Consider the following 24352-nt stretch of genomic DNA (forward strand, 5'->3'; position numbering starts at 1 on the left):
GATCAGATAAGTTCAGATCAGAAAATTTCAGGTGAACTAAACATAGCCTTAGTCCCTCTTACCTCTTTAAAGCTCGTAGTTTTTCTTTATCGATCGAAAGGGGTACTACTACCCTTCATAAGATGGTAAACCACATCCCCTCTATTTTTTTTAATCCCAACACTCGTTTATAAGAAAACCTCATTCTATACCTATTGAAGAGTATTTCTACTGTATAGATTTAAGGATAATGTTATATGTAGCCCTAAGGGCTACATATAAGCATTAAATACATTTCTTTAAATGGAAACAATTTAAGAATTCAAATCATATTTTCACATCAACTGAGGTAATAAATGCTTGATTCAATATTTTATTTCCATTTTAACTACCTTATACATAACTCTAAGGCTATCTATATCATTTTCCTAGATTTAATTAGGGATGGCAATAGATGGGTCCTACAAGACTTAGACCCAATTTTTTGAGGTGGACATTGACCCACTAGTCTAAAATATTTAGACCCTTACATAGACTCGTTGGATCTAGCGATATCTGTGTTCAAAATGGGTCCTTAAGATTTCTTTTATCATCAACATCCTTTAATGTATACGTTTCTTTTACCCAAACTTTTTTTTTTACATATAACACAATGTTAGCATTAAACTCGACTATTAATACTTAGTGAATAATGAAGTAATAAAACTATAACTCAAGAAAAAACTATTTAAATATATTTCAATTTTAAAAGTTTAGTACACAAGACTACTAGAAATACATAATATAAAAGATGTTTACATAAAATTCAGTATTTAACAACAATATCAAAAAAATTCATTTGCTATTCTCCTTCATTTCATCATTTATTTTACTTTTAAGAAAATAAAGACTTATTATTGTGAGCAGATATATTATATTTTGCAACTAAAATATATTTATTTATTGGAAAAAATTATAAATGGGTCCACAGTTGGATCTTGGGCGAGTATGAGTCCGACATCATTATACTCGACCCCAAACCTGGCTCACAACATTTAGACCCAAACCAACTTGAACCCAGACCCTTCAAAATGGTGCGGGTCCATCAGGGTCTGGGTCAAATCTCTGAGGTTTTTATATATCTGTTGGGAGAATTTGAAGAATTTGTTTTTTATTTTCGTTTTTCATTACAAATTAATTCGTAGGTAGAAAGTTGTACGGTGTTACAACATACCTCCGTTTCTTAATAAGTGGAACACTTTTCTTATTTGGAATTGTCACAATAAGTGCAACCAAGCTCAAAATGGTAAAAAAAATATTATTACAAATATACCACCAAAAAGCAAGAGTGGACCACAACTTTTTTGTTTGATCACTTGAATTACTCTACTTTATTTTAATCCCGACTTTCTCTCTCTACATTTCTTAGTATCCCTCTACTTTTTCTATGTTACACTTATTAAGAAACGGATGAAGTATATATATCAATTTTTTTCGTATAAGGAGAACAAACATAGATTAGCACCCTAACCAGTCTAAAACATCCTTACGGATGAATTTTTTTGATATACAATCGATTAAACTAAACCAAATTCTACTTGAGAATTACACTTGACCAATATCTTTATTGAGTAAAAATTTGTTGAAACAATGTGAGAGAGGGTCTACAATATCCTCAACAATGGTCTTAGTGATTTTAAATTTTTAATTTCAAACAAAGTTCAAATTGTAATAATATCACATACCATAAACTAAACAAAAATAAGAATATCCCTCATTCGGTCCTTGGACTTTCTAGTTTCATAAAAGCACGATTTCCCCAGTCGTGCGGCAAAATGAATGAGAAAAAATTCCCCCTAAACTCCAAAACTAGCACTTATCATTCAGATGGAAATCGAAGGTTCAGATGGGTCAAAAACCCTAATTAATCCCAATTCAACCGCAGTATTTGGCAGAGGAAATGGGTTTAATTTAAACGACTTATCAGTTTCTCGTCGTCAAATTTCATTCGACTTCAATTCCTTGCACGACATCCAAACAGACCCTAGGGTTTCATTTGAAGTTTTGGGAAAAAACCCAATTTGGGTTTACAAAAAACACCAAGATAACAATGAAAACATCAAACTTTTTAAGAGATTTCAAAGGGGTGAATTGGGTATTCATGATTTCTTCTGTGTTTCTGCCAAAAACCCTGTTTGGTTTACTCTTAAGAAGGTTGAAGAAACACAAAGTGAGGAAATTAAGGGAAGAATTAATGATGAATTGAATCAAAGTTTAGAATCTGCTTCTGGGTTTAATGGAAATGAGGATTTTGAGTTGGGTTTTGTTGATGTTTCCAATATTGATCCTGTTCAAGGTTTGTTTAAATTTGTTCTACATTTTATTTTTCATTGATTCTTTTTACACATATTATTATTGATTTTCGTGTTAATGTATGTGTGCTTACAAGTTACAAGATGTGTTGATAGTGCTACATTTTATGTAAATTTGGTAATTTAGATAGTGTATGGTTGTTTTGTGGTTTAATTGCATTTTTAACTGTTGTATAGGCTTTGGTTTAGTGGATTAGTTGGTTTCCCATTGAAACTTGTAAAGTTGGAGAGGATGAATTTGGAAGTCAGTGAATTTTTTGTTGAATTCAGAATGTATCTTTTTATGGATGCTATTAGATTGTTTATATGATGGTGGTTTGTTTTCTGGATTTTGAGCATGTGTTCTATCGAACTTATCTGAACTTATTTGAACTTATTCTATCTTAATGTCTTATGTGTGCTAATGTGAACTATATTTCTAGTGATTTGCTGGAACTTATTTTGTAACTTGTCTGAACTTATCGTAACTTTTGTTTAGTAGTTGAAATATAAGTCAAAATTTGTTGAGCAGAATATTGGAGTGCTTGTAGTTAACAAATGCTATGATTCTGTGGTTGTAACTTGTAATGGATGATTTAAGTTTAAGTACTTAATGAAAGGAGTAGTAAGATTTGGGGGAAAAAGAACATTGGAATTCTTCATATTATCACAGAGAAATTGGATATTTGATTAATTGGACACTTCTCTGTCTTTCTCCTTATTTGGTAATGTCATATGTGAATATCTGTGGTAAATTTGTTTTACTTTGCTGGTGACTATTACGTCGTGTATATCATGAAAAAAACAATTGAAGAATTTCTCATCCTTGTTTCCTTTTTTCCAAAATTCAGAGTTTGGTTTTCTTGTGATTGGACATGAGTTTGATCAGTATCCAAAGCATATGATTCGTGAGATCAATAAATGGGATTGGTTCCTTGAGGATCTCAGGAGAGATACTGATGACGAGGAGGATTCTGAGAAGAAACGAAGTATGGGTGGAAGGAGGAAGAGGAAGAAAACTAATGTAGCAGATGATGATGCAGATGAAGAGTGGACTGCTGAGAGCGAAGGTGAGAAACAAACTACGAATGCAAGGAAGGCCCAAAGACCGAAGTATCAAACTCGATCGAAAGAACATAGTGTATGCCGAAAAGGTAGATCAAATAGTGAATTGTCCGCTCAAACAAACAGAAGGGAGGAAGAGGAGGAAGAATCTGAAGATGAGGAGGACGAGACTTTAGGAGGCTTTATTGTCGATGAAGATTCTGCAGAAGAAGATGAAATTGATAAAGATGAAGAGGAAGAGGAAGAGGAAGAGGAAGAAGAAGAGGAAGAGTTTATTGAAGATGAAGATGAATTAGAGGATTGACGGCACATGTGTATTTTAAGATTAGTGTTTCAATGTCTTTTCTGCGCCTTGTATAGTTGTATATATAAATTATATTCACAGATTCACCTGTTCATTTCTTTGACTCCTTTGATGAACGATACAAGTAGGATGAGTTGGTTTTTTGTTGCATTCGTATTGTGTGAATACTCACTCCAAATATCAAATGGAATTGTGTGAGACTATTGTTGGGAGTAACAAGTGACAGAGTTGGAGTACTAGATACCCACGCATCTCTGTTATCTAGAGAAGACAATGGAATTATCCTGGAGATTTTTGAGCACCAGTTTCATAGCTAGACTTGATTTGAAGACACTTCTAATTGCAAAAGATGAAGAATTGGGCAATATATAATACTCCTAGTTAGAGATGGGCAGATGGCCAACAGTGCGGGCTAATCTAGCCCATTCTGTCTGGACTTCTAGTCTTCTAGTTAGACTTTACGAAATTTAACTTGTAAAAAAAGAAAAGAAATGAGCAATCTTTTAAAAACTACAAAATAGCAATCTGTAGATAACGCGCACGTTCTTATGGCGAGGGAGGCACAAAAATACATGAATAGTCAAATGAACATATGTACATGGTTAACAAGTTAAATGAACATATATATCTCTATTAGTATATGTTCATTGATACTGACCTTTATATTGACAACCTAATCTTTAATGTTCATCTTGCGCACCTTACTTAGTATAGGGACATGTGCACCTACTAATTTGCACAGAAATAGAGACCACGAACATTATAACTTATAAGAGCATGATCAATGGAGTTGGTTTTGGTTGGTCTAGCAAAAAGTAAAGCTAGCTTTACTTATAGTTTTACTATTGGAGCAATCGACGCTTGGAGTTGGTTGGTCTAGAATGCTAGACCAACTATGCCTTGGATGGTGTGCATAACAACGAACGGGGTGATGCCATATGTATCAATATTGATATATTGTTGCTGTTTTTTTTTTACAAGATTGCTTTTTTGTTTTAAAGTAAATGAAATCAGCTTATATTTTTTTAAAAAAAATTATATTGAAATTATCTATAAATGAGCCTAAATTTGATGTATTTTATCATATTTTTTCACAACCTACTTTTCTTTCTAATAACTTTCTCCTACCTAAAATTATTCATAATGTATATAAATTAATTAATACATCACTAATTAAAACACGAATAAAAATTATCTACTCTATATAAGAATAATAACATTTTCGATAGGAAAGAGAGTATATGATGGAGTATACTAAAAGTAAGAGAGAGAATTAGAAAAGCCAAGTAGAATTAGTCTAACCATTGTGAGAAAAAAAAAAAGATGAATTGGTGGGAAGTTAGTGGGATTATGGGTGAAAGTTCGGTGTGCGCTTTGGATTAGAGCCTAATCCAATCCGATCCGAATCAAATTTGGATTTCAATTTTTCAATCCGAATCCAAACCAATTAGGGTTTGAATCCGATCCAATCCAATCCAAATTTTCAAATGTTAGATTGGATCCGATCGGAAAATCCGATATTTTATAACTCTAGTTTTTCGATGAAATAAATTAAGCACAACAAGAACAACCTAGTAGATTGAGGAAATAAGTGTAGTTAGTGCTTTAGGGGAAGGGTTGAAGTGTTATATGTATTGGGCTATGGAGTAATTTTTTTATTTTTAAAAAATCAGTTATGCACTTAAGCCCAATCAGCTACATAATACAAGGTATACTATTATTCGGTTATATTGTATTTTTGGATCCAATTACCCTCAATCCAATCCAATCCGAAAGCCCAAATTTTCAAATAAAATCTCAATCTGAATCCAATTCGAACACAGTTCGAATCCGATATGAATTACTAATTCGAATTGGATTGGATTTTGGATTTTTATCCGAATAACTTTCATCCCTAAATAGAATGTGAGGGGTAAGAAAAAGGAAAAGAGAGGATAGAAAAAATACAAAAACCAACAAAAATAACCCAACCAGCTATTGTACATGCACTAACTTTTTTCTGTCCAGAAAAATCTTCATCTCACCGACTTATTGCAGTATTAGTGAGTCGGGAGGTTTTATATAGAAACTACCAACAAAGAAAGCTTCTGTCCACCATCCCTCCTCCGTAACACTCAACGCCTCCATTGATACTTGTATTTCTATCTTCATGTGCTTCTAATCGCTGTGCTACGACGTTTACAGGTACTTTTTGATATTTTAAACCCTAACTTTCTTTGATTCTATTTTTCTTTTGTTGCAATTTCACAAAAATATGGTGTATGTCATTACTTTAGACAGAAAAACCCTATCTCTTGATATAAACCCTAATTCCACAACATTGGGGAATCTACAACAGACAATTAATGATAGATTAGGCCTTCCAATTGAACACCAACGTTTTTTATCATCTTCCAAAAGATTAATTGGTGATGTTAATTGTGTAATTGCTGATTTGGGTATTCGATCGAATTCAACCCTAACATTACATGTTCCCCTTTGTGGTGGTATGCAAGCTCCTGTGCAGCCTAAGGGCAAGCTTGAATTTCTCAATTTGAAACCCCCTACTAATTATGTTGCCGGGTTGGGCCGTGGAGCCACTGGATTTACGACCCGGTCGGATATTGGGCCTGCTCGATCGGCCCCTGATTTGCCTGACCGGTCGGCAACTACGATTGGGGGTGCTGCGGTACCTACCACGGGCCGTGGAAGGGGGAAGGGGGGAGCTGAGGAGGATGAAGGGGATGAGGAAGGGGATGAGAAAGGGTATGATGAGAACCAAAAGTTTGATGAGTTTGAGGGTAATGATGTTGGGTTGTTTGCTTCTGCGGAGTATGATGAGGATGATAAGGAGGCCGATGCGGTGTGGGAGGAGATTGATAAGAGGATGGACTCCAGGAGGAAGGATAGGAGGGAGGCTAGGTTGAAGGAAGAGATTGAAAAGTACCGAGCTTCGAACCCTAAGATTACGGAGCAGTTTGCGGATTTGAAGAGAAAGCTGCATACTTTGTCAGTGGAGGAATGGGATAGTATTCCGGAGATTGGGGATTATTCTTTGAGGAATAAGAAGAAGAGATTTGAGAGTTTTGTGCCTGTGCCCGATACACTTCTGGAGAAGGCTAGACAGGAGAAAGAGCATGTTACAGCGCTTGATCCAAAGAGCAGATCTGCTGGTGGGACAGAGACACCTTGGGGGCAGACCCCTGTTACTGATTTGACTGCTGTTGGTGAGGGTAGGGGTACTGTCTTGTCACTGAAGCTTGATAGACTATCCGATTCCGTAACGGGGCAGACAGTTGTTGATCCAAAAGGTTATTTAACGGATCTTAAGAGTATGAAGATTACAAGTGATGCAGAGATTTCGGATATTAAGAAGGCTAGGTTGCTGTTGAAATCTGTCATACAAACCAATCCAAAGCATCCTCCTGGTTGGATTGCAGCTGCTAGGCTAGAGGAGGTTGCTGGCAAGATTCAGGCGGCTAGACAGTTTATCAAAAAGGGATGTGAGGAGTGTCCGACTAATGAGGATGTGTGGGTGGAGGCATGTCGTATGGCGAGCCCTGATGACGCCAAGGCTGTGATAGCTAGAGGTGTCAAAGCAATTCCGAATTCCGTGAAGTTGTGGCTTCACGCTGCTAAATTAGAGCAAGATGATGAGAGTAAGAGCCGGGTACTGAGGAAGGGGCTTGAATATATTCCAGACTCGGTGAGGCTGTGGAAGGCAGTTGTTGAGCTTGCTGATGAAGAGTCAGCCACTCTCTTGCTTGGTAGGGCTGTGGAATGCTGTCCCTTGCATGTTGAATTGTGGCTTGCTCTTGCTAGGCTGGAAACATATGAGAGGGCGAAACAAGTGCTTAACACGGCTAGGATGAAGCTTTCAAAGGAGCCCGCAATTTGGATTACTGCTGCAAAGTTGGAAGAGGCTAATGGAAATACTGCGATGGTTGAGAAGATCATAGAGAGGGGTATAAGGGCTCTACAAAGAGAGGGAGTTGTAATTGACAGAGAAGCTTGGATGAAAGAAGCAGAGGCTGCTGAGCGTGCTGGGTCTGTTGTCACTTGCCAAGCTATAGTTAAACACACTGTTGGCATTGGGGTAGAGGAAGAAGATCGGAAGAGAACATGGGTGGCTGATGCCGAAGAGTGCAAGAAGAGAGGGTCTATTGAAACTGCAAGGGCTATATATGCTCATTCTCTCTCCATCTTCTTGACAAAGAAGAGTATATGGCTTAAAGCAGCACAACTGGAGAAGAGTCATGGAACTAGGGAATCTCTTGATGCCTTGTTGCGGAGGGCGGTTACATATGTCCCTCAGGCTGAAGTTCTCTGGCTTATGGGTGCTAAGGAAAAATGGCTTGCTGGTGATGTGCCTGCTGCTCGAGCCATTCTCCAGGAAGCTTATGCTGCTATTCCAAACTCTGAGGAGATTTGGCTTGCTGCTTTTAAGCTGGAGTTTGAAAACCATGAACCTGAAAGGGCAAAAATGCTCCTTGCTAAGGCTCGAGAAAAAGGAGGAACTGAAAGAGTTTGGATGAAATCAGCAATTGTTGAGAGAGAACTTGGTAATGTTGCAGAAGAGAGGAGGCTGCTTGATGAAGGCCTGCAACGCTTTCCATCGTTTTTCAAGTTGTGGTTGATGCTTGGGCAGCTGCATGAACGATTTGGAGAGCAAGCCAAGGCTAAAGAAGCGTATGAATCTGGTCTTAAGAATTGTCCACACTGCATAACTCTGTGGCTTTCACTTGCAAATCTTGAAGAGACGAGGACTGGTCTGAGTAAAGCTCGAGCAGTTCTGACTATGGCTCGGAAAAGGAATCCTAGGAATCCTGAACTGTGGCTTGCTGCTGTTAGAGCTGAACTTAGACACGGGCACAAGAAGGAGGCTGATAACCTGTTGGCAAAGGCTCTCCAAGAATGTCCTAACAGTGGTATCTTATGGGCAGCTCAAATTGAGAATGTTCCCCGTCCTCAACGGAAAGCAAAGAGTTCAGATGCATTAACAAAGTGTGACCAGGATCCCCACGTCATCGCTGCTGTAGCCAAGCTATTTTGGCATGACAGAAAGGTGGACAAGGCAAGGAGCTGGCTCAACAGGGCAGTGACACTTGCTCCGGATATTGGGGATTTCTGGGCTTTGTACTACAAATTTGAACTCCAGCATGGAACCGAGGACTTACAGAAGGATGTTCTGAGACGTTGTGTGGCTGCAGAGCCCAAGCATGGTGAGAAGTGGCAGCCGATTGCTAAGGCAGTTGAGAATGCTCACCAGCCAACTGAAGCAATCTTGAAGAAAGTTGTAATTGCTCTAGGGAAGGAAGAAAATGCTGCTGGGAACAACAATGCAATCTAGGAGATGGTAGAAACAAAAAACGCAAAAATTAGGTCTTTATTTCTTTACATTTGTGTTCATGCTTTTTGTGAAATCTCAATATATTCTGACTGATACTCCCTATTGTAGCATTACTGTTATGGCGTGGACTTCTGGCTTTCCTGAATTCTACCCACTAATTTGAATAATACAATTTGGCTTAGCATTTTGTCTTTGTTTTAATTTTTGTTCTGTGTTCATTACATCATTTTCACAGCATCCTAATATTTGTAGTTGCTAATTATGTGCCAAATCATGCTTTTCTCACATGTAATTGACTCTAAATGCCTAGTAATCTCATCATCGCTGTACGGACTACTATTGATGATGCTTGTTATTGTTAGCATGATGATGGGATATGGCTTGTGAATGTGCCTCCCTCAGGATGATGGGAATTCTGGGATATGTTACTTGTCTTAGTTTTTTACCTACCATTGTCGAAGATTGTCATGTCTCATAAATCGTCATACAACATATAGGCCGTCGATATCTCATGTAGACAGTTGCCAAACAGGGGAGATTGATACAGAGGCTTCTTATACTTCTTGTTATGGCGCTACACTGACTGAAGGTGTTCTTATCTAAAATATATATTAACATTAGTCATTACTTGTTTTTCTGCAAAGAGCTTTTACAGAATTATCACCGTATCTAAGGATGCAATTACGCAAACAGGTGTGGATGGGTGAACAAGCCTATGTGTCACACCACCTTTGAATTGAATGCAGTACCGAAAGTGAGAAGTTCATCCTTGTGAGAGCAAATTTGGTGATTGATCATTTAGCTACTACATTTTTTTTATTCGCTGCATTTACTATAATTACACGTACCAATTACTTGGCACGTTTCCTGTGTTGGGTATGTGTTCCACATATTATTTATGCCTACTTTATATTATTTATGTTATTTATCTGTGTATTTTAGCTTTCTTTGTCATTACTAAAAAGTTATGGTTCCCAACACCTTCACTTGCATCTCCTAAAATCTTGCCACATGCATTCTTAAATTCTTGTATCAAACTACAATGTAGCAAGGTCTTCATCCATGTGTTTGTCATCTATTAGGTGAAAAGAGTATGATATTGTCGAGGATGTCACGAGCTTCTAGAATTACAGCGAAATATTAGGGTTCAAATTGAGATGGCTTAGGACTGAATTTGAATGCCATTAGAGGAGGTTCCTTTTTCTTTTTCAATTCTTTGTTTGTTTCTCTTATATAATTATTGTTTTTCTGATGTGAAATTAGTGTTAAAAGTTCTTTGTATCAATATTGATTACAGTTTTGACGATGATTGCTTTAATGTGGGAATGTTTTGATTGCTTTAATGTGGGAATCTTCCGATTATTAAATTGTTCTTGGCTATATTCCAGTATTCCTAACTATATTTGAATTGAAATTTCTAGAGCTTTAAGTTACTAGGAAGCATATGTTAAACTTTGTTCAGTTCAAGTAAATCGAAGGGGCCAGTTTGAAAAGAAGATTTTAATATTACAAATGTATTCTTAACTGCTCTTATTATTTATCATACCAATTGATCATCTTTCACCTGTTTTCATTTTGCAGTTGCACAACTTACAACGGAAACACTTCATCTCTCTTCTGTATTGCACAATAAGGTAAATACTTCACCAGGGATCCTCCACATTTCTGTACATTATTGTATGTTACAGACGGATATGGATATTCATTTAGGAATTAGTTTCTCTTGCACTTGTATGGGTCCTCTTTTAAGAGATAGCTGATGAAGCCTAATGAAACTTTTTAGTTTTTTGTTTTGATGTTCCTGGGAGATGATAATGATGAAAAATAAAAATTAATATAGCTAGCTTAAGGGATGGTAACTCTCATATCTGTCATTTAAGTAACTTGGTGTTGCTTTCTTCCCTATCCTTTGTCTGAATCGGAACATCTTGCTCTTGAGTGGCAATGCTATCTGGGGGATCTTCTAATGGTGTGATAAGTGACTTAAGTAATTTTGGTTGTTTCTTGGAGGCAATTTCAAACAGTTAATGATCCTAGGATGACAAAATTTGTCCCACATCAAATCCAGTTGCCTTCCTCAAAGTTCTTATGCAGTCTGTATACTGCATTCTTTGTTAGACGAATATATGTCATTTATGTATATTGCTTCCTTCCAGTATTAGTTGTCACATTTGCCAAACCTGTCATAATCTAGGATATGACATGGTTGTTATTTTAGGTGGTCTATTACTGTCCATCTGCTCATGTCACTGAAGCAAGGGTTGCCTATCTGTGTGTGTGTGTGTCGGGTTGGGTATGCGTGGCCTATATCCTATCTCGATTATTTGGTCATATTCTTTGTGGTTGGAGAGACTTTTTGTCAGTTTTATGGGAAAACTCTTGAAATAGGACTGAACATTTGAGAATATGACCGAAAGTTGGGACTATCTATAAATATTTCCCGAAAAATGGATAAACATGATATAGGACTATAGGTGATGGAAAGTTTACTTGTATGCTTTTCCTTATTGCCTTGATACATTTCTTTATATGCCAGAGGTTCTTCTGTCATTAATTATAAAACTAACAATGATAGTGTTCCTTATTTTAGGATGAACATTATCGTCGAGGACTGCTAGCGAAGGTGCAGCAGGGGAAGAAGCTGTTGAAATATCTTAAGAGAAGAGACTGGGAGTCCTACAACTTTTTTCTTTCTAAACTTGGCCTCCTTGACAAGCCTAATTACCAGAATTAAAAGAATGTATGCAAATCATTTGTTTTCACTGGGGGAACAAACTCTGAGATTTCGCTTTCAATCCGAGTTCTTGCTGCCCATTCCTTGTTGAGAAGTTCTTTTTAGGTTCGAACTCGGTTAGGATAAGTACTGAACTTTTAATGTATCAGCAAGTCCTATGCTGATTTCCAGTTTAATTGTTAAAATCAGTTGTATTGATTTTCAATTCTATTTGAATTGAAATCTTGTTTACGGTAGACTGTGTTTGAGATGGTTAGGTATATTTAAGTATTGGAAATGAGACACATCTCTCAGATTCGTTTCTTGTTAGCTTGCAATATTGTTTATATGCTTTCATATGGGGTTCATAATTATTGTTGAAGTAATTTGTTTTGGCAAGAATCAAAAGCATAAGGTGGGGAAAGTTTATGGAGCATCGTACTCAGTTTCGTTTCATCAACTTTGTTCAAAAATCTCCTGCTTTGAGTTTGCTTATGGGTATATGATTAGTAATTTTACTCATTAAGGTCTTAGTTTTGTTAAAATCTTCGCAATATGATTAGTAATATCAGTCATCTGCGTAAAAAAATTGTTGCTTCGAGTTTGCTTCTAGAATATATTTCGAAATTATATGTTTGATTTCGGTGATTTAATGTGGAATCACGAATAGGTTAGTAATTTACTCCCTCTGTTTTTTTTTATCTTTCTCACTTAGAATCTTGACACTATTCATGCATAGAGAGAATCTTCTCAAATGTTCTCAATTTATAAGAAAAAACATAGTCATGTGGGGTCTTGTTTGATTCGTCTCAATTAGTACTTTATTAAAATTCAATCGTTATAATTTTTACTAATATATAATGAAAGATATTTAAGTTTTAAAACGTGCATTGGCAAACGTGCAAAGTCAAAGTAGGAATGATAAAAAAAAACAGAGGGAGTACTCCCTCCGTCCCATAATATAAGTCTCCTTTCATTTTAAAGTGTCCCAAAATATAAGTCTTGTTTCTATTTTCAATCAATAATTATACCCAAAATACCCTCATGAAAATAATTTAACTCCCAAAAAGTCATCATAATTTCAGCTTCCAATGCACCATTATTAATGATAAAATAGAATCTCATAACCCAATAACCCATTAAACTCCTCTACTCATTAAACTATGTAATATTAATGTTAAGTTTTTATTTTTTGTTAAAAAGAAAAAAACAATGTAAGTGTTTCCCAATAAAAATGAATCTTTTTATTTAAATAAAACAAGATTCTAGTTTACCTTAATTCTCTTGTAAAAACAGAATCAGGACTTATATTATGGGACGGAGGGAATAGTAACTTTCTTTGTGTGGTTTATTGCAAGATAGCATTTTTCATAGTGATCTTTGTTTTGGGAGACCTTTCAATCGGGGGCCAACCTAAAATATTCTTGTGGATGAAAAGAGAAAATATCATAAGGAGGATATTATAGACGAGATTCGAGAAAGAAAGCCTACAATACGCCATTAAGTCCGCTGTCTTGTTTGCTTCCCGAAAACAATGTTGAACCTGAAAAATGTTAAATTTAAGTAAATTAGCATTGACATCTAAAATGATCTTCGTTAAATGTGTGGATAGCCAATTCAGAATGTGATTGCCAGTTGCCACATTACATTTCTTAATCTGTCGAACTCAAAAACTGCAATTTGTTTTTGAGCTTGAAAGATTGCTATTAGATGTGTCTTTGTGAAGTTTGGTGTCCAGTCTGAATGTAATAGAATTAATTTTGTAGTAGCACAAATTTTTAAATACATGGTGGTTGGTTGTTCCTGTTACTGTACGGGTGTTTTCTAAAGTGTATTTTTTTTTTCCCCATTTCCCATGATTTTGCTTAGCCAAGTTTCCATAGCAGCTGGTATGTTTCTGCTAGATTTGAAGACTTTATCATGAAATATTTATAGCTTCATTTATCTCAACATAACTTCTATCCTTCATTCACTAAAAATTTGAAAAAAATCATAATCACCTAATACACTAGCCTGAAGTTGCGCACATACAGGTGATATTTTAGAGCAAAGAGCACATATTTTGCCTTTATCACCCAATACACTAAAGCCCACTACTAAATTATAATCACCTAATATACTAAAGCTCGCTACTAAAACCGTCCAACCTGGACCATGAAACCGGACCAACCATGCCTATGAAACGGACCAGCCCAATCCAAGTAAATATTGAACCAAATTGTGTATATTTTAATCAAATTGTATATATTATAATTCAATCAAATGTTAAAATAATGAAATTATTCATTATCTATTAATAATTGTATATATTTCAATGATTAAATAATTTTGAAAAAAATATCTCATGTCGGCCCACCAGCCCACTAAGTCCCACGAACCGCCAGAACGGGTTTCCGAACCGTGAAAATCGATAACAGACCGGTGTGGGCCAAGATTTTTCAGCCCACGGACCAGTCCACACAACCCATAATTTCACGGTCTAGTCCTGGACCGCGAAATCTCAGCCCAACCCACTACGGCCCACGGTCCGGCCCGCCCAACCCGCACCAGTGGCCATCAGCCCATCACTACCTCCTCCATATATATTTCTTTATTAAAACAAACACAAGAAGGAAAGGAGGAAAAAAAAAAGTAAAAGAAGATTATATCCAACTATCCAAGTGAAGCAGTGTAGTGTAGCAGTAGCTCACTCCACAAATTGAAGCTTTAATGGCGATGGCAATGACTACACTGAAGACCCACTGCCATAACTGTATAATCTCTAAAACAACAACCACAACTTCAATGCCTAATTTTATGGCATTTAACTTTTCTTCATCTTTTTGTCCGCAGCTTCCTCTCCATTTTAGGCATAAACCCACTTCTCCTCTCTTCTCTAAACCTCTATTTTCTCTCTCTTCCACACAATTTTCTTCTCGGACTATCAATGCTTCAGCCAAAGGTATCACCTTTTTCTAGTGATTATCTTGAATATTTTATAAAGTTTGAATTTTTAATTTGATGTTGTGGGGTTTTAGCTCTTTGAATGGCTTTTTTTTTTTTGGCGTTGTAAATATTAGTTGAATGTTTGAATGATAAAATCAAGTTAATTAGAATTTGGAAATGGGGGAAATTAAAGATAATGGTAATATCAAATTATGTCTGAATTTAGAGGTGGGTGACAAGCTCTTGATGAACATATTGCAAAAGATGTTGGTAAAAAGTGTTTTGAAGATATAGTTTACAAGGGATTTCTGGGTTTTGTAATCTGTATGAAACAGAATTTTGAGCAAAATATATCATGATAAAATGAATTATGGAATGTGCATATGACAGTTCTGAATAATTCTTCTGGTGCAATTTGTTTTCAATTTTGTCATTGTTTTCTTAACTCTAGCCAATTTAATACATGTGTTGATGCAGAAGAATTCTCAGGACGTGTTGGGTTTCTTGGAATTGGAATAATGGGTTCTCCAATGGCCCAAAATCTCATAAAAGCCGGGTGAGAACTATATAAGCTACTCCTACTACATTACTTGCCCGACTCGAAGAAAGTGCATAGTATGAAGGGTTTGAGTGTGGAGAGGGTTGGTTTGAGTTAGTCTAGATAATTTATGTGTCTTATCACTTATTTCGTCATGCTATGGATCGACATTTTGAATTCACTCTTTTGCTCCTTAACATGTATGGAGGACTTCTAAATGATTACAAAAAATTAGGTACTTCTTCAAATTAAGTTGTTCAATGATTAATTTTAATCTTTGGTTCCAACATTCATGTATAGCATTTGTATTACCCCATATGTTTGGAGCGCACAGACTCTTGGTCCCTTGGCTTTTGCTGGAAACAGGAAATTGTTTGTGCAAATCAGTCCACTCGCTAGAGAACCATGTTCCTAATTTAAAAAAAATAGAAGTTCTTTTTTGCTGATTGAACAAAGACACATCTTGATTCTTTTTTTCATTGGTAATCTGCAGGATGTTTGAAGTGTTTAAGCATGAAAGAGCTTTATTGAATGATACTACTTTATGATGAATCATTCATTGGAACTTTCTGCTAATTGTTGCAACTTATAATCTGCGTGTTATAGGTGTGATGTGACTGTCTGGAATAGAACTAAGAGTAAATGTGATCCTCTCATCAGCCTGGGTGCTAAGTAAGTCTCTATCTCTATATGTATACCACATTTTGTTATTCCCTTGTACTCATATAATAGTCAAACTTGCACAAAATTAAATATAATCTTCAAGCTGACAGAAACATAGATGGGCTATTTGATATCATCTCCATGTAGTGTTCTGATGATTGTCAATTCTCCATCAATCTACCTTCATTAACAACCTTGATATGATCGGCTTGTCACCTTTTCACTGATGCAGGTATAAACCCTCTCCAGAAGAAGTAGCTGCGTCCTGTGATGTGACATTTGCCATGCTTGCCGATCCTGATAGTGCAGTGCGTATGTTTCTATTGTGTTCTCTTGCTTGATTTAACTTTCAGTGATTGCAATATCTAAGCCTTTTGCATTAGGTGGATGTTGCGTGTGGGAAGAATGGAGCCGTAAATGGGATGGGTCCAGGCAAAGGGTGAGAAGTTCTGCATTAATGTCAAACTTTCGTGCTATAGTCAATGTCATTTGTTCTGATTTACAAGTGATATTATTAAAGACGATAGTTGGCAGCAAAAATTATTCTTTTAATATCTGTATTTTTCTATTCTCTTAGGCTGATGGAAATGTTGCCTTTATTACTCTTTCTCACTTTCTATTGTCTTTGTTAAATAAGTTTTTACCTAGTATTATCTTTGTATTAGAACTAATTGATGATGGGGATTCAACTTTTTGCTAGTTTAGCACCATGGTATGCTGAACCCTTAATCCTATTACCTCTTTTTGTCAAACTGTTGGTCTTGGGGCGAGACCTTGTAATGAACTAGTTTTTTGTCAGTAAAATAAAAGAAGATGAAGATGATTTTGATTAGTTCAAATGGAAATTGCAGAAAATAAAGATAGATTATCAAATTTCGAGTAACTTACACTCCCCAAGCCAACCACTAAATGAACTCTCAAATATATTCTTCATGATCTCTTCTCTCCTTAATCTTTTCTATTTATAGTCTGCTTGCCTTACTCCCCAAACTAACATAATAACTAGTGTTTACTACCAAAAGTGCCCCTGACCCCCTTGGATAGTCTATTACATACCTGTAGCAACTCAGCCCTCGACAATTTAATAAGGCATCATAAAGTCACCCTAACATAAGAAAATCACCCCAAACCCAACGGGTCACACTAAAGATATAGGTTCGCCCAATCGCACACACAGATTTTGCATTTGCTTAAAGGCCTGTAATTATATAAAGAGCTTTTTACATCTATGAAATTGTTGTTGCTTCATAATGGAATTTTTATAATTAATGCTTCTTATTTAACCGCCAAATTAATGCTCATATATTTTTCTAGTTCAACTATTTTGATCAAATTGTTTTCTGTAACAGTAGGCATATCAATTATAAAATTTCTTGCTAAAAACATATAGCTTGCAGTCAGACTCATTCTAATGAACCTTACATATATTTTACATTTCCAATGAGATTGTCTAAAGTGGTGTAGAAAACAGGTAGTGTTTCATACTCCTAAGAGATTGTCTTGTATTGTCATAATGTTACATGCTGAATACTCTTTGAAAATTTTATTGGATTGAGATGTGAAGGTATGTAGATGTTTCAACAGTTGATGTCGGGACAGCTAAACTTATAAGCGAGCGTATAAAAGCTACCGGGGCATTGTTTTTGGAGGTATTACTTCTTTTTCACTTTTCTCTGCATGATATCAAGATCTATGAAACCCCTTCTTTCCCTCAAAGAAAGAATGAAATTTATCTAAAACAAGGTTAGAGGAAGAATGGGAAAAGGCCAGTAGGAACTATTTCCTTTGTAACAGAGCTTTTCTGCCACTGATGTCTTCCGAGTCCTCGAAGCAGAGAAACCACTAATCATATTGCATCCACTAAGACCTTTATCAGTAAACAGGAAAAGTTTCTCATGCTTATGCATATTGTAATAGGCTCCAGTTTCTGGCTCCAAGAAGCCAGCTGAGGATGGGCAGCTGATATTTCTTACAGCAGGTAACCTTGGCTTGTGCCCTTTCCCCCATATTCAGCTTAGATATTCGTTATTTGTATATGGAGATAACAATGTCCCTTTTTCTTTGTTTACTTCTCTATGTTTGTCCGCTTGTCTCTTGTTTCCGGTTTAAAAAACACTTGGACTTGCAATTTCACAGGTGACCTGTCCCTAGATGAAAGAGTTGCTCCCCTCTTAGAGATCATGGGAAAGGTACACTATTCTCAAGTATCATTTCCCCTTGCTAGTTTTAAATTTCCCTCATTCAACTAACAATATCATTTCAGTCGAAATTCTATCTTGGAGATGTTGGCAATGGTGCTGCAATGAAACTTGTCGTGAACATGGTCATGGGAAGGTACCGAGACTAGTCATTCCTTCATGTTTGTTCATTTTAAAGGCCAAAGTGTCAGATTTTCACTGAACTTTCATCCATGATTTTTTGGCCGTTTCGCAGTATGATGGCATCGTTTTCTGAAGGACTGATGCTTAGTGAAAAAGTTGGGCTGGATGCAAGTGTCCTCGTTGAGGTACATAGATATAGTTATCAAACACCTATTGTTACATTTCTCTTGATGCAAGTGTGGTGGTCGAGTCGTGCTCACATAAGTATTGCACCTTTGTGACTGTATCAATGCATAAAAAATCTCTCCGTCCTAAAAAGAAAGTCGGTTTCCTACAACGTTCACTGTACAGTTGGGAGTTGTGAGTTTTGCGAGTGGAGCCACATTATCCTACTTACAAGTCGCATAGAGTATATAGGACTTGCCCATTTTTAGGAATCTGGCCCAAAATGTAACTGATATTGTTCTTGGCATTCGAAGATTATTGTAACCTAGTTATGTTGGGAACTGAATTAGTAATTAATCCATAGAATTTTGAACATGTCCCTAGTTCAAGACCCCAAGACTTTCTTGTATACATTCCCTATTTCATGTTGTCATTTTGAGCTTGGATTCAAAGTAAACCTGAGCTTATACAATGATTCAAAAAGGAATATGAATTGTGACAAAAACTTGAGATGATTCATATACATGACAGAGAGATTTTGCACATGCATTTTGGCATATATTCTGAACCAGAAGTAGATTCCACTCTGGTGTGCTATTGTCGCTTCCATATGCTCCTCGATTTCTCTAAAAGTTTCTGGGTATCGTTGCAAATGTATGCACTTCCCTAAACGTGTTTGGGTTCTTCTTGTATTTGCTTGCTGACGAGGTTTAGAACTTCTTTGAGGTAGTTAGGTTTTGCTCTTTATTAGTATCTTGCTCTAAAAGATTTGCGTTTATTCATTTGGTTCTTTTATCGTTTATCATAGAGAGAAAATTTTGCTTTCACTTATCTTTCATGTCATAGAATGTAGTTATGTAATGTACACTCATGCATTTTCTAACATTACAGATAATTCTGCAATATACATTGTACAATGTACACTAAATCTTCTTGGTTAGAAATTAAAAAAATAGTGTCCTTCAGAATATTTAATTGTGCTGTAACTCCAGGTAATCTCACAAGGCGCAATTAGTGCACCAATGTACAAACTCAAGGGACCATCAATGATCCAATCCCAATATCCTACAGCATTCCCCTTAAAGCATCAGCAGAAGGTCAGTAACATTCATAAACCGTGAACACCCATCCAAAATTCACTGATCGGTTCCCTTGACCCTTGACTGAAATTATTTTACCTGATTTTAAAAACTTCTGTCAGGATTTAAAGCTTGCTCTTGGATTAGCAGAAACTGTTTCTCAGCCGATACCAATTGCAGCGGCTGCAAATGAACTTTACAAGGTTGCCAAAGCTCGTGGCCTTAGTGATCAGGACTTTTCAGCTGTAATTGAAGCTCTTAAATCCAACCCCACAGAATAAAACAGCAACCCAATATTACACAATACACTCCTTGTTGGTTTCTTGCTGTAGTTTATCCTTTTCTCTTTAATCCTGTAGAATCTGACCCTCTTTCCTATTGAGGAAAGCATACAAAATAAATTCAATTGGTTCTTTTCTTGTTCTTCTCCTTCCTCTCTTTTATGGCTTTTAGATGTTGTGCTTTGTTTTGCTTGCATTTGAAGAGGGAAAAGAAAGGGTACTAGAGTTGTCTTTGAATCTTTGAGCTTTCTGAATATTGTGTAAAGTGAGAATGAATATATGCTTGTCTTACTTTGGCATGCCAAAGTTGTTGTCCCTTTATACTTCAGATGATTGCCTTCTATTTTCATGATCAATAAGGCTGTGTTTTTTTTTTGACTTATTTTTAGTTGAGTACAATTCACTTAATTTCAGTTTAGTTTAATTATTATTATTATTATTATTATTATTAGAGTTCATTAATAATAATAATAATAATAATAATAATAATAATAATAATAATAATAATAATAATAATAAGGAAAATGATATATGTAGCCCTTAGGGCTATGTATAAGGTGCTTAAAATGGAAATAAAATATTGAATCAAACATTTATTACCTCAGTTGATGTGAAAATATGTCTTGAATTCTTGAATCAAGGTGCTTAATAATAATAATAATAATAATAATAATAATAATAATAATAATAATAATAATAATAATAATAATAATAATAATAATAATAATAATACAGTTCAGTTTCTCTCATGGTAGAAGAACGGGGCCTAAGTTATCATACTAAGAAAAGAAAGTGTCAGAAAATATAAATAGGATCGACTTGTATAAGATACAATACTTCTAGCAATTGGTCTTGTAAGAGACCGCCTACTTTTAGTTTAAAATTAGGCATGGTTCAAGTCCAATATTAAAAAGAGAACATATCACCTTTTTTAATATAGTGACTAATTTAATCTATTTAGGGACCTGTTTAATTTATTTCGTGACCAGATTAATCTATTTAGTAATGACATTTTCTAACCCATTTAGTGACTAGTTTAATCCATTTGTCTAGTTTAATACGTTCGGTAAGACCATCGAGTTATTTTCGATGGTAGTTCGAGAATCAAGAAAACAAAGAAAGGGGAAGATAAGAGATGACTAAGATAGTGTTGGGTAGAGGTGTCAATCTGGGTCACTGGCTGGGTTTGGGTTGACCCAAGCTGGGTCGGAATGATTTGGGTCGGAATAATCTGGGTGACACTGTTTCATGGGTCGGAACTGGGTGGGTCGGGTGAACTTGGGTCGGGTGAAACTGGGTGAGGGGATCTCGGAACTGGGTCAAAATTGGGTCGGGTGAGACTGGGTCGGCCGGTATCTGGGTTGGGTGAATTTGGGTCGGAATGGAATAAGGTGAAGTCGGTCCAAATCGGCTTTCGGAATAACTTGGGTCGGAAGAAATCGGCTTTCGGAATAAGTTGGGTCGGAAGAAATTGGGTTTCGGAATGACTTGGGTCGGAAAAAATTGGGTTTCGAAATGACTTGGGTCGGAATAAATCGGCTTTTGGGTTACTTGGGTCGGAAGAAATCGATATCGGAATAACTTGGGTCGGAAGAAATCGGGTTTCGGAATGACTTGGGTCGGAAGAAATCGGTTTTCGGGTTACTTGGGTCGTAATCGATATCGGAATAACTTGGGTCGGAACTCGGAATAATTCGGCTTACGGAATTACTAAGGTCAGAAGAAATCGGCTTTCGGGTTACTTGGGTCAGAAGAAATCGATATCGGAATAAGTTGGGTCGGAATAATTCGGCTTTCGGAATTACTAAGGTCGGAAGAAATCGGCTTACGGGTTACTTGGGTCAGAAGAAATCGATATCGGAATAATTTGGGTCAGAATAATTCGGCTTTCGGAATTACTTGGGTCGGAAGAAATAGGCTTTCGGGTTACTTGGGTCGGAAGAAATCGATATCGGAATAACTTGGGTAGGAATAATGCGGCTTTCGGAATTACTTGGGTCGGAAGAAATCGGCTTTCGGGTTACTTGGGTCGAAAGAAATCGATATCGGAATAATTTGAAATGTTACTAAAGTAAGACTTATAAATTATACTTATATTATTGGGTCATTCACCATTATTGGCTATTAGTAATTGGCCTATTGCCTAAGTTACTAAGTATCGCTCATTAGTTATTCTGTTATTTAGTTATTCTTATTCATGATTGCATATGTATTCAAGTAACAAGTAACAAGTAACAAGTAACAACTAACATATAACAAGTAACAAGTAACAACTAACAACTAACAACAAACAACCATAAGGATTATTGATTATAGACGTATAGTGTTAGGGTTAATAAACTATTAAACTTAAACATTTTGTTAGTTAGTGACTTACTCACTCTTTTGTCTGAAATCTGAATCAGTTACTATATACCAACAAAAAGAGTTAGAATTAAAGAATTAGGTTGACATTAAAACATTAATGAAAGCATCTCAATTAATTTGTAATTATAAAATTGTTCGACTTTTCATCGTCATGGAACAACTCAACAAGTAACAATGATCAGTTGCAGTTTAAACCAATTTTATCCAAACAGTTAAACCAACCAACGGTTGAATCCATAGCAGTTAAAATATATTACTAGAGCAAATATCTAATATAACTGAAATAAGTTGATACTAGATTATATAATATATCAATGTAAGTGGACAAAGTAATTGAAAATAACAGTGATCTATCCAAGTGAACCTTGATTAAGCTTAATCTATTGCAAATACAAAACATATTACTAGAGCAAAACAAGTTGATTAGTTGAGTTGTTATTAACTTATTCTATTAGATGTTATATATGTGAATACATCTAAACACATAAAAAATTTGAAACAATTTGTTATTGCATAAGGCTAATGTATATATATGCTGATATTGGATTAGATCAATTTATTTATAGAAGTCGATAAGCTAATTGGTGTATATGGTTTACATGGTCCGTTTAAGATATTTTGTATTTTGTATTAGATCGTACGAAGATGGAGACATGAAGTGATAAAGTAGAACTTATGAAATTATATATAGGAAAGCATTAAAAGGATGAAGTTTGTTTAAACTTATAAATTGTACATTGATAATGATTAGTGAATATTGATTAATGATTGATACATTAATAATCAAACCACACATAGGTCGAAATTGTAAGCGCTAATCACCACCTGTAAGTTGTAACTTATAAGCACTAATTAGTAACTTGTAACATGTTCGAAACTTCGCATATTTATAATTTTTGAAGTTTTTAATAATAATTTATTTAAAATTAATAATACTAATAAAATTTTGAAATTTCTATTAATTTATAACAATAATACTAGTTTAAGAAGTTAACTAAATTACTAAACAAATCAATACTATAATCACAAATTTAGAATATTTAATGCCATTGATTTAAGAAAGATCAAAATTGAACCATTGATGGATATTAACTTAGCAATCCATGTGCTTGGTTACTCTCAATGCTCATTGGTCAAAGAAGAATGTGATGGATCATGAATTGAGACCATTGATTAGAGAAAAGCAAAGCTAAGCCCTTCATTCTCTACTCTCTTACTCTCTTCTGAAAAATAAAAAAGAAATTCATAATTAGAATGAGAGCTAATCTCAGTCCTTAAATATTCAATCCAACGGATGAATTAAGATCAAAAACCTAAAGTTCTATTTGATATAAAACCCCCCGTTTTTTAGCCCCCCCCCCCTCTCAAACCCTATTATTTTTTCACTTCTGTCACGCCTCTTCACCACCTCTTTCGCCCATCGCCACCTCCATCTTCCTTTTTCCATCTTCGTCTCCCCTCTCCACCCTCCTCTTAGATCTTACAGCAAATGCTTCTCCTTCATGAATTCCCTACTTCAGTTGCCTTATTGTTTTCATCATTTTCCTACTTTTGGCGAGTTTCCATTTCGTTTTGCTTAAACTTTTCTCTTTATCGTTCTTCCCAGAAAGAAATCTCTCAAAAGGTGTTAATTTTTTTCCCCATTACGATAGATGAATCCAGAGAACTGTTTATACGCAAAGATGAATCCAAAGCCAGTGACCAAGTACGATCTATATGCATATTTTTTTTCTGTTCTCTGAAATTATTCTCTAAGATTATAATAATTTAATTATCTATGTTTTATTCCATCGTAAATCCTCTGTGTTTTCTATGAAATTGCAATTATACTCCATTGTTCTTTAATTTCGTTCTTTTATAGATGTGAATTTGACTCTGACTTCATATTTCAATTTTGTTTCAAGCTATTTTGGTTGGATCTGTTTCAGGAGTGAATTGAAAAGTGATGGATTAGCTTAATTATAAGAGATTTCAGGTTATTTTCTCAAATCAGAAAAAAATATTCGTAAGTTAATTAGAGATTGGTTGTTTATCAATGCTTGAATTTCCATAATGCATTATTATCCATTTTACTAATTACAGTGCTGAACTTGCTGTCTTTTGATGATGATGCACGCAGCAGCTGCAGTTTGCTAGAGGACCAGATTTTATATTAAAATGATATGATTTATAGTTTCATGGTTATTGTTCTGGTAGTTTTTTGACGTTCGCATGTCCCTAGTTCTAAAATAAGCTGCTCTAAATCTTAATGTGTTTATTCAGACAATAATCTTTGCTACTTGTGTTGTATATT

The 24352-nt window shown here is 35.5% G+C and overlaps 3 protein-coding genes across 9 annotated transcripts; all 3 read left to right on the forward strand.

The window, feature by feature from the left end:
• Positions 1-1717: 1717 nt before the first annotated feature.
• On the forward strand, positions 1718-3828 carry LOC104899801 (uncharacterized). Its single transcript, XM_010687069.4, has 2 exons — positions 1718-2314; positions 3161-3828. The coding sequence occupies exons 1-2, from the start codon at positions 1846-1848 to the stop codon at positions 3676-3678; spliced, it is 987 nt and encodes a 328-aa protein (XP_010685371.2). The 5' UTR covers positions 1718-1845; the 3' UTR covers positions 3679-3828.
• A 1831-nt stretch (positions 3829-5659) lies between these two features.
• Positions 5660-12050, forward strand: LOC104899803 (protein STABILIZED1). Of its 6 annotated transcripts, XR_008967143.1 has the most exons (6): positions 5660-9039; positions 9505-9596; positions 9701-9793; positions 10090-10200; positions 10589-10641; positions 11598-12050. XR_008967143.1 is itself a non-coding variant. In XM_057390926.1 (2 exons), the coding sequence occupies exon 1, from the start codon at positions 5933-5935 to the stop codon at positions 9005-9007; it is 3075 nt and encodes a 1024-aa protein (XP_057246909.1). In that variant the 5' UTR covers positions 5660-5932; the 3' UTR covers positions 9008-9039; positions 10589-10642. The 6 variants fall into 6 exon arrangements, 1 of the variants encoding a protein (XP_057246909.1); XR_008967144.1 differs by lacking the exon at positions 10090-10200; XR_008967145.1 differs by lacking the exon at positions 10090-10200 and having other exon boundaries at positions 9701-9761.
• Positions 12051-14319: 2269 nt separating this feature from the next.
• On the forward strand, positions 14320-19841 carry LOC104899804 (glyoxylate/succinic semialdehyde reductase 2, chloroplastic). Of its 2 annotated transcripts, none has more exons than XM_010687073.4 (12): positions 14320-14661; positions 15126-15201; positions 15790-15855; positions 16079-16154; positions 16230-16285; positions 17411-17495; positions 17764-17824; positions 17983-18035; positions 18110-18180; positions 18280-18352; positions 19325-19429; positions 19534-19841. In XM_010687073.4, the coding sequence occupies exons 1-12, from the start codon at positions 14430-14432 to the stop codon at positions 19690-19692; spliced, it is 1113 nt and encodes a 370-aa protein (XP_010685375.2). In that variant the 5' UTR covers positions 14320-14429; the 3' UTR covers positions 19693-19841. The 2 variants fall into 2 exon arrangements, with proteins under 2 accessions (XP_010685375.2, XP_010685374.2); XM_010687072.4 differs by having other exon boundaries at positions 14321-14661; positions 15123-15201.
• Positions 19842-24352: the final 4511 nt, after the last annotated feature.

Source organism: Beta vulgaris, chromosome 7 (genome assembly GCF_026745355.1).
Source record: "Beta vulgaris subsp. vulgaris cultivar EL10 chromosome 7, EL10.2, whole genome shotgun sequence".
NCBI classification, from domain to species: domain Eukaryota; kingdom Viridiplantae; phylum Streptophyta; class Magnoliopsida; order Caryophyllales; family Amaranthaceae; genus Beta; species Beta vulgaris.

Coding starts and splice junctions, on each gene's coding strand:
- LOC104899804 (XM_010687072.4), top strand. CDS start 14,430: ATGGCGATGGCAATGACTACACTGAAGACCCACTGCCATAACTGTATA. Junction 15,202..15,789: donor CAAAATCTCATAAAAGCCGG/GTGAGAACTATA, acceptor TGCGTGTTATAG/GTGTGATGTGACTGTCTGGA. Junction 19,430..19,533: donor CCTTAAAGCATCAGCAGAAG/GTCAGTAACATT, acceptor AACTTCTGTCAG/GATTTAAAGCTTGCTCTTGG.
- LOC104899801 (XM_010687069.4), top strand. CDS start 1,846: ATGGAAATCGAAGGTTCAGATGGGTCAAAAACCCTAATTAATCCCAAT. Junction 2,315..3,160: donor CAATATTGATCCTGTTCAAG/GTTTGTTTAAAT, acceptor TCCAAAATTCAG/AGTTTGGTTTTCTTGTGATT.
- LOC104899803 (XM_057390926.1), top strand. CDS start 5,933: ATGGTGTATGTCATTACTTTAGACAGAAAAACCCTATCTCTTGATATA.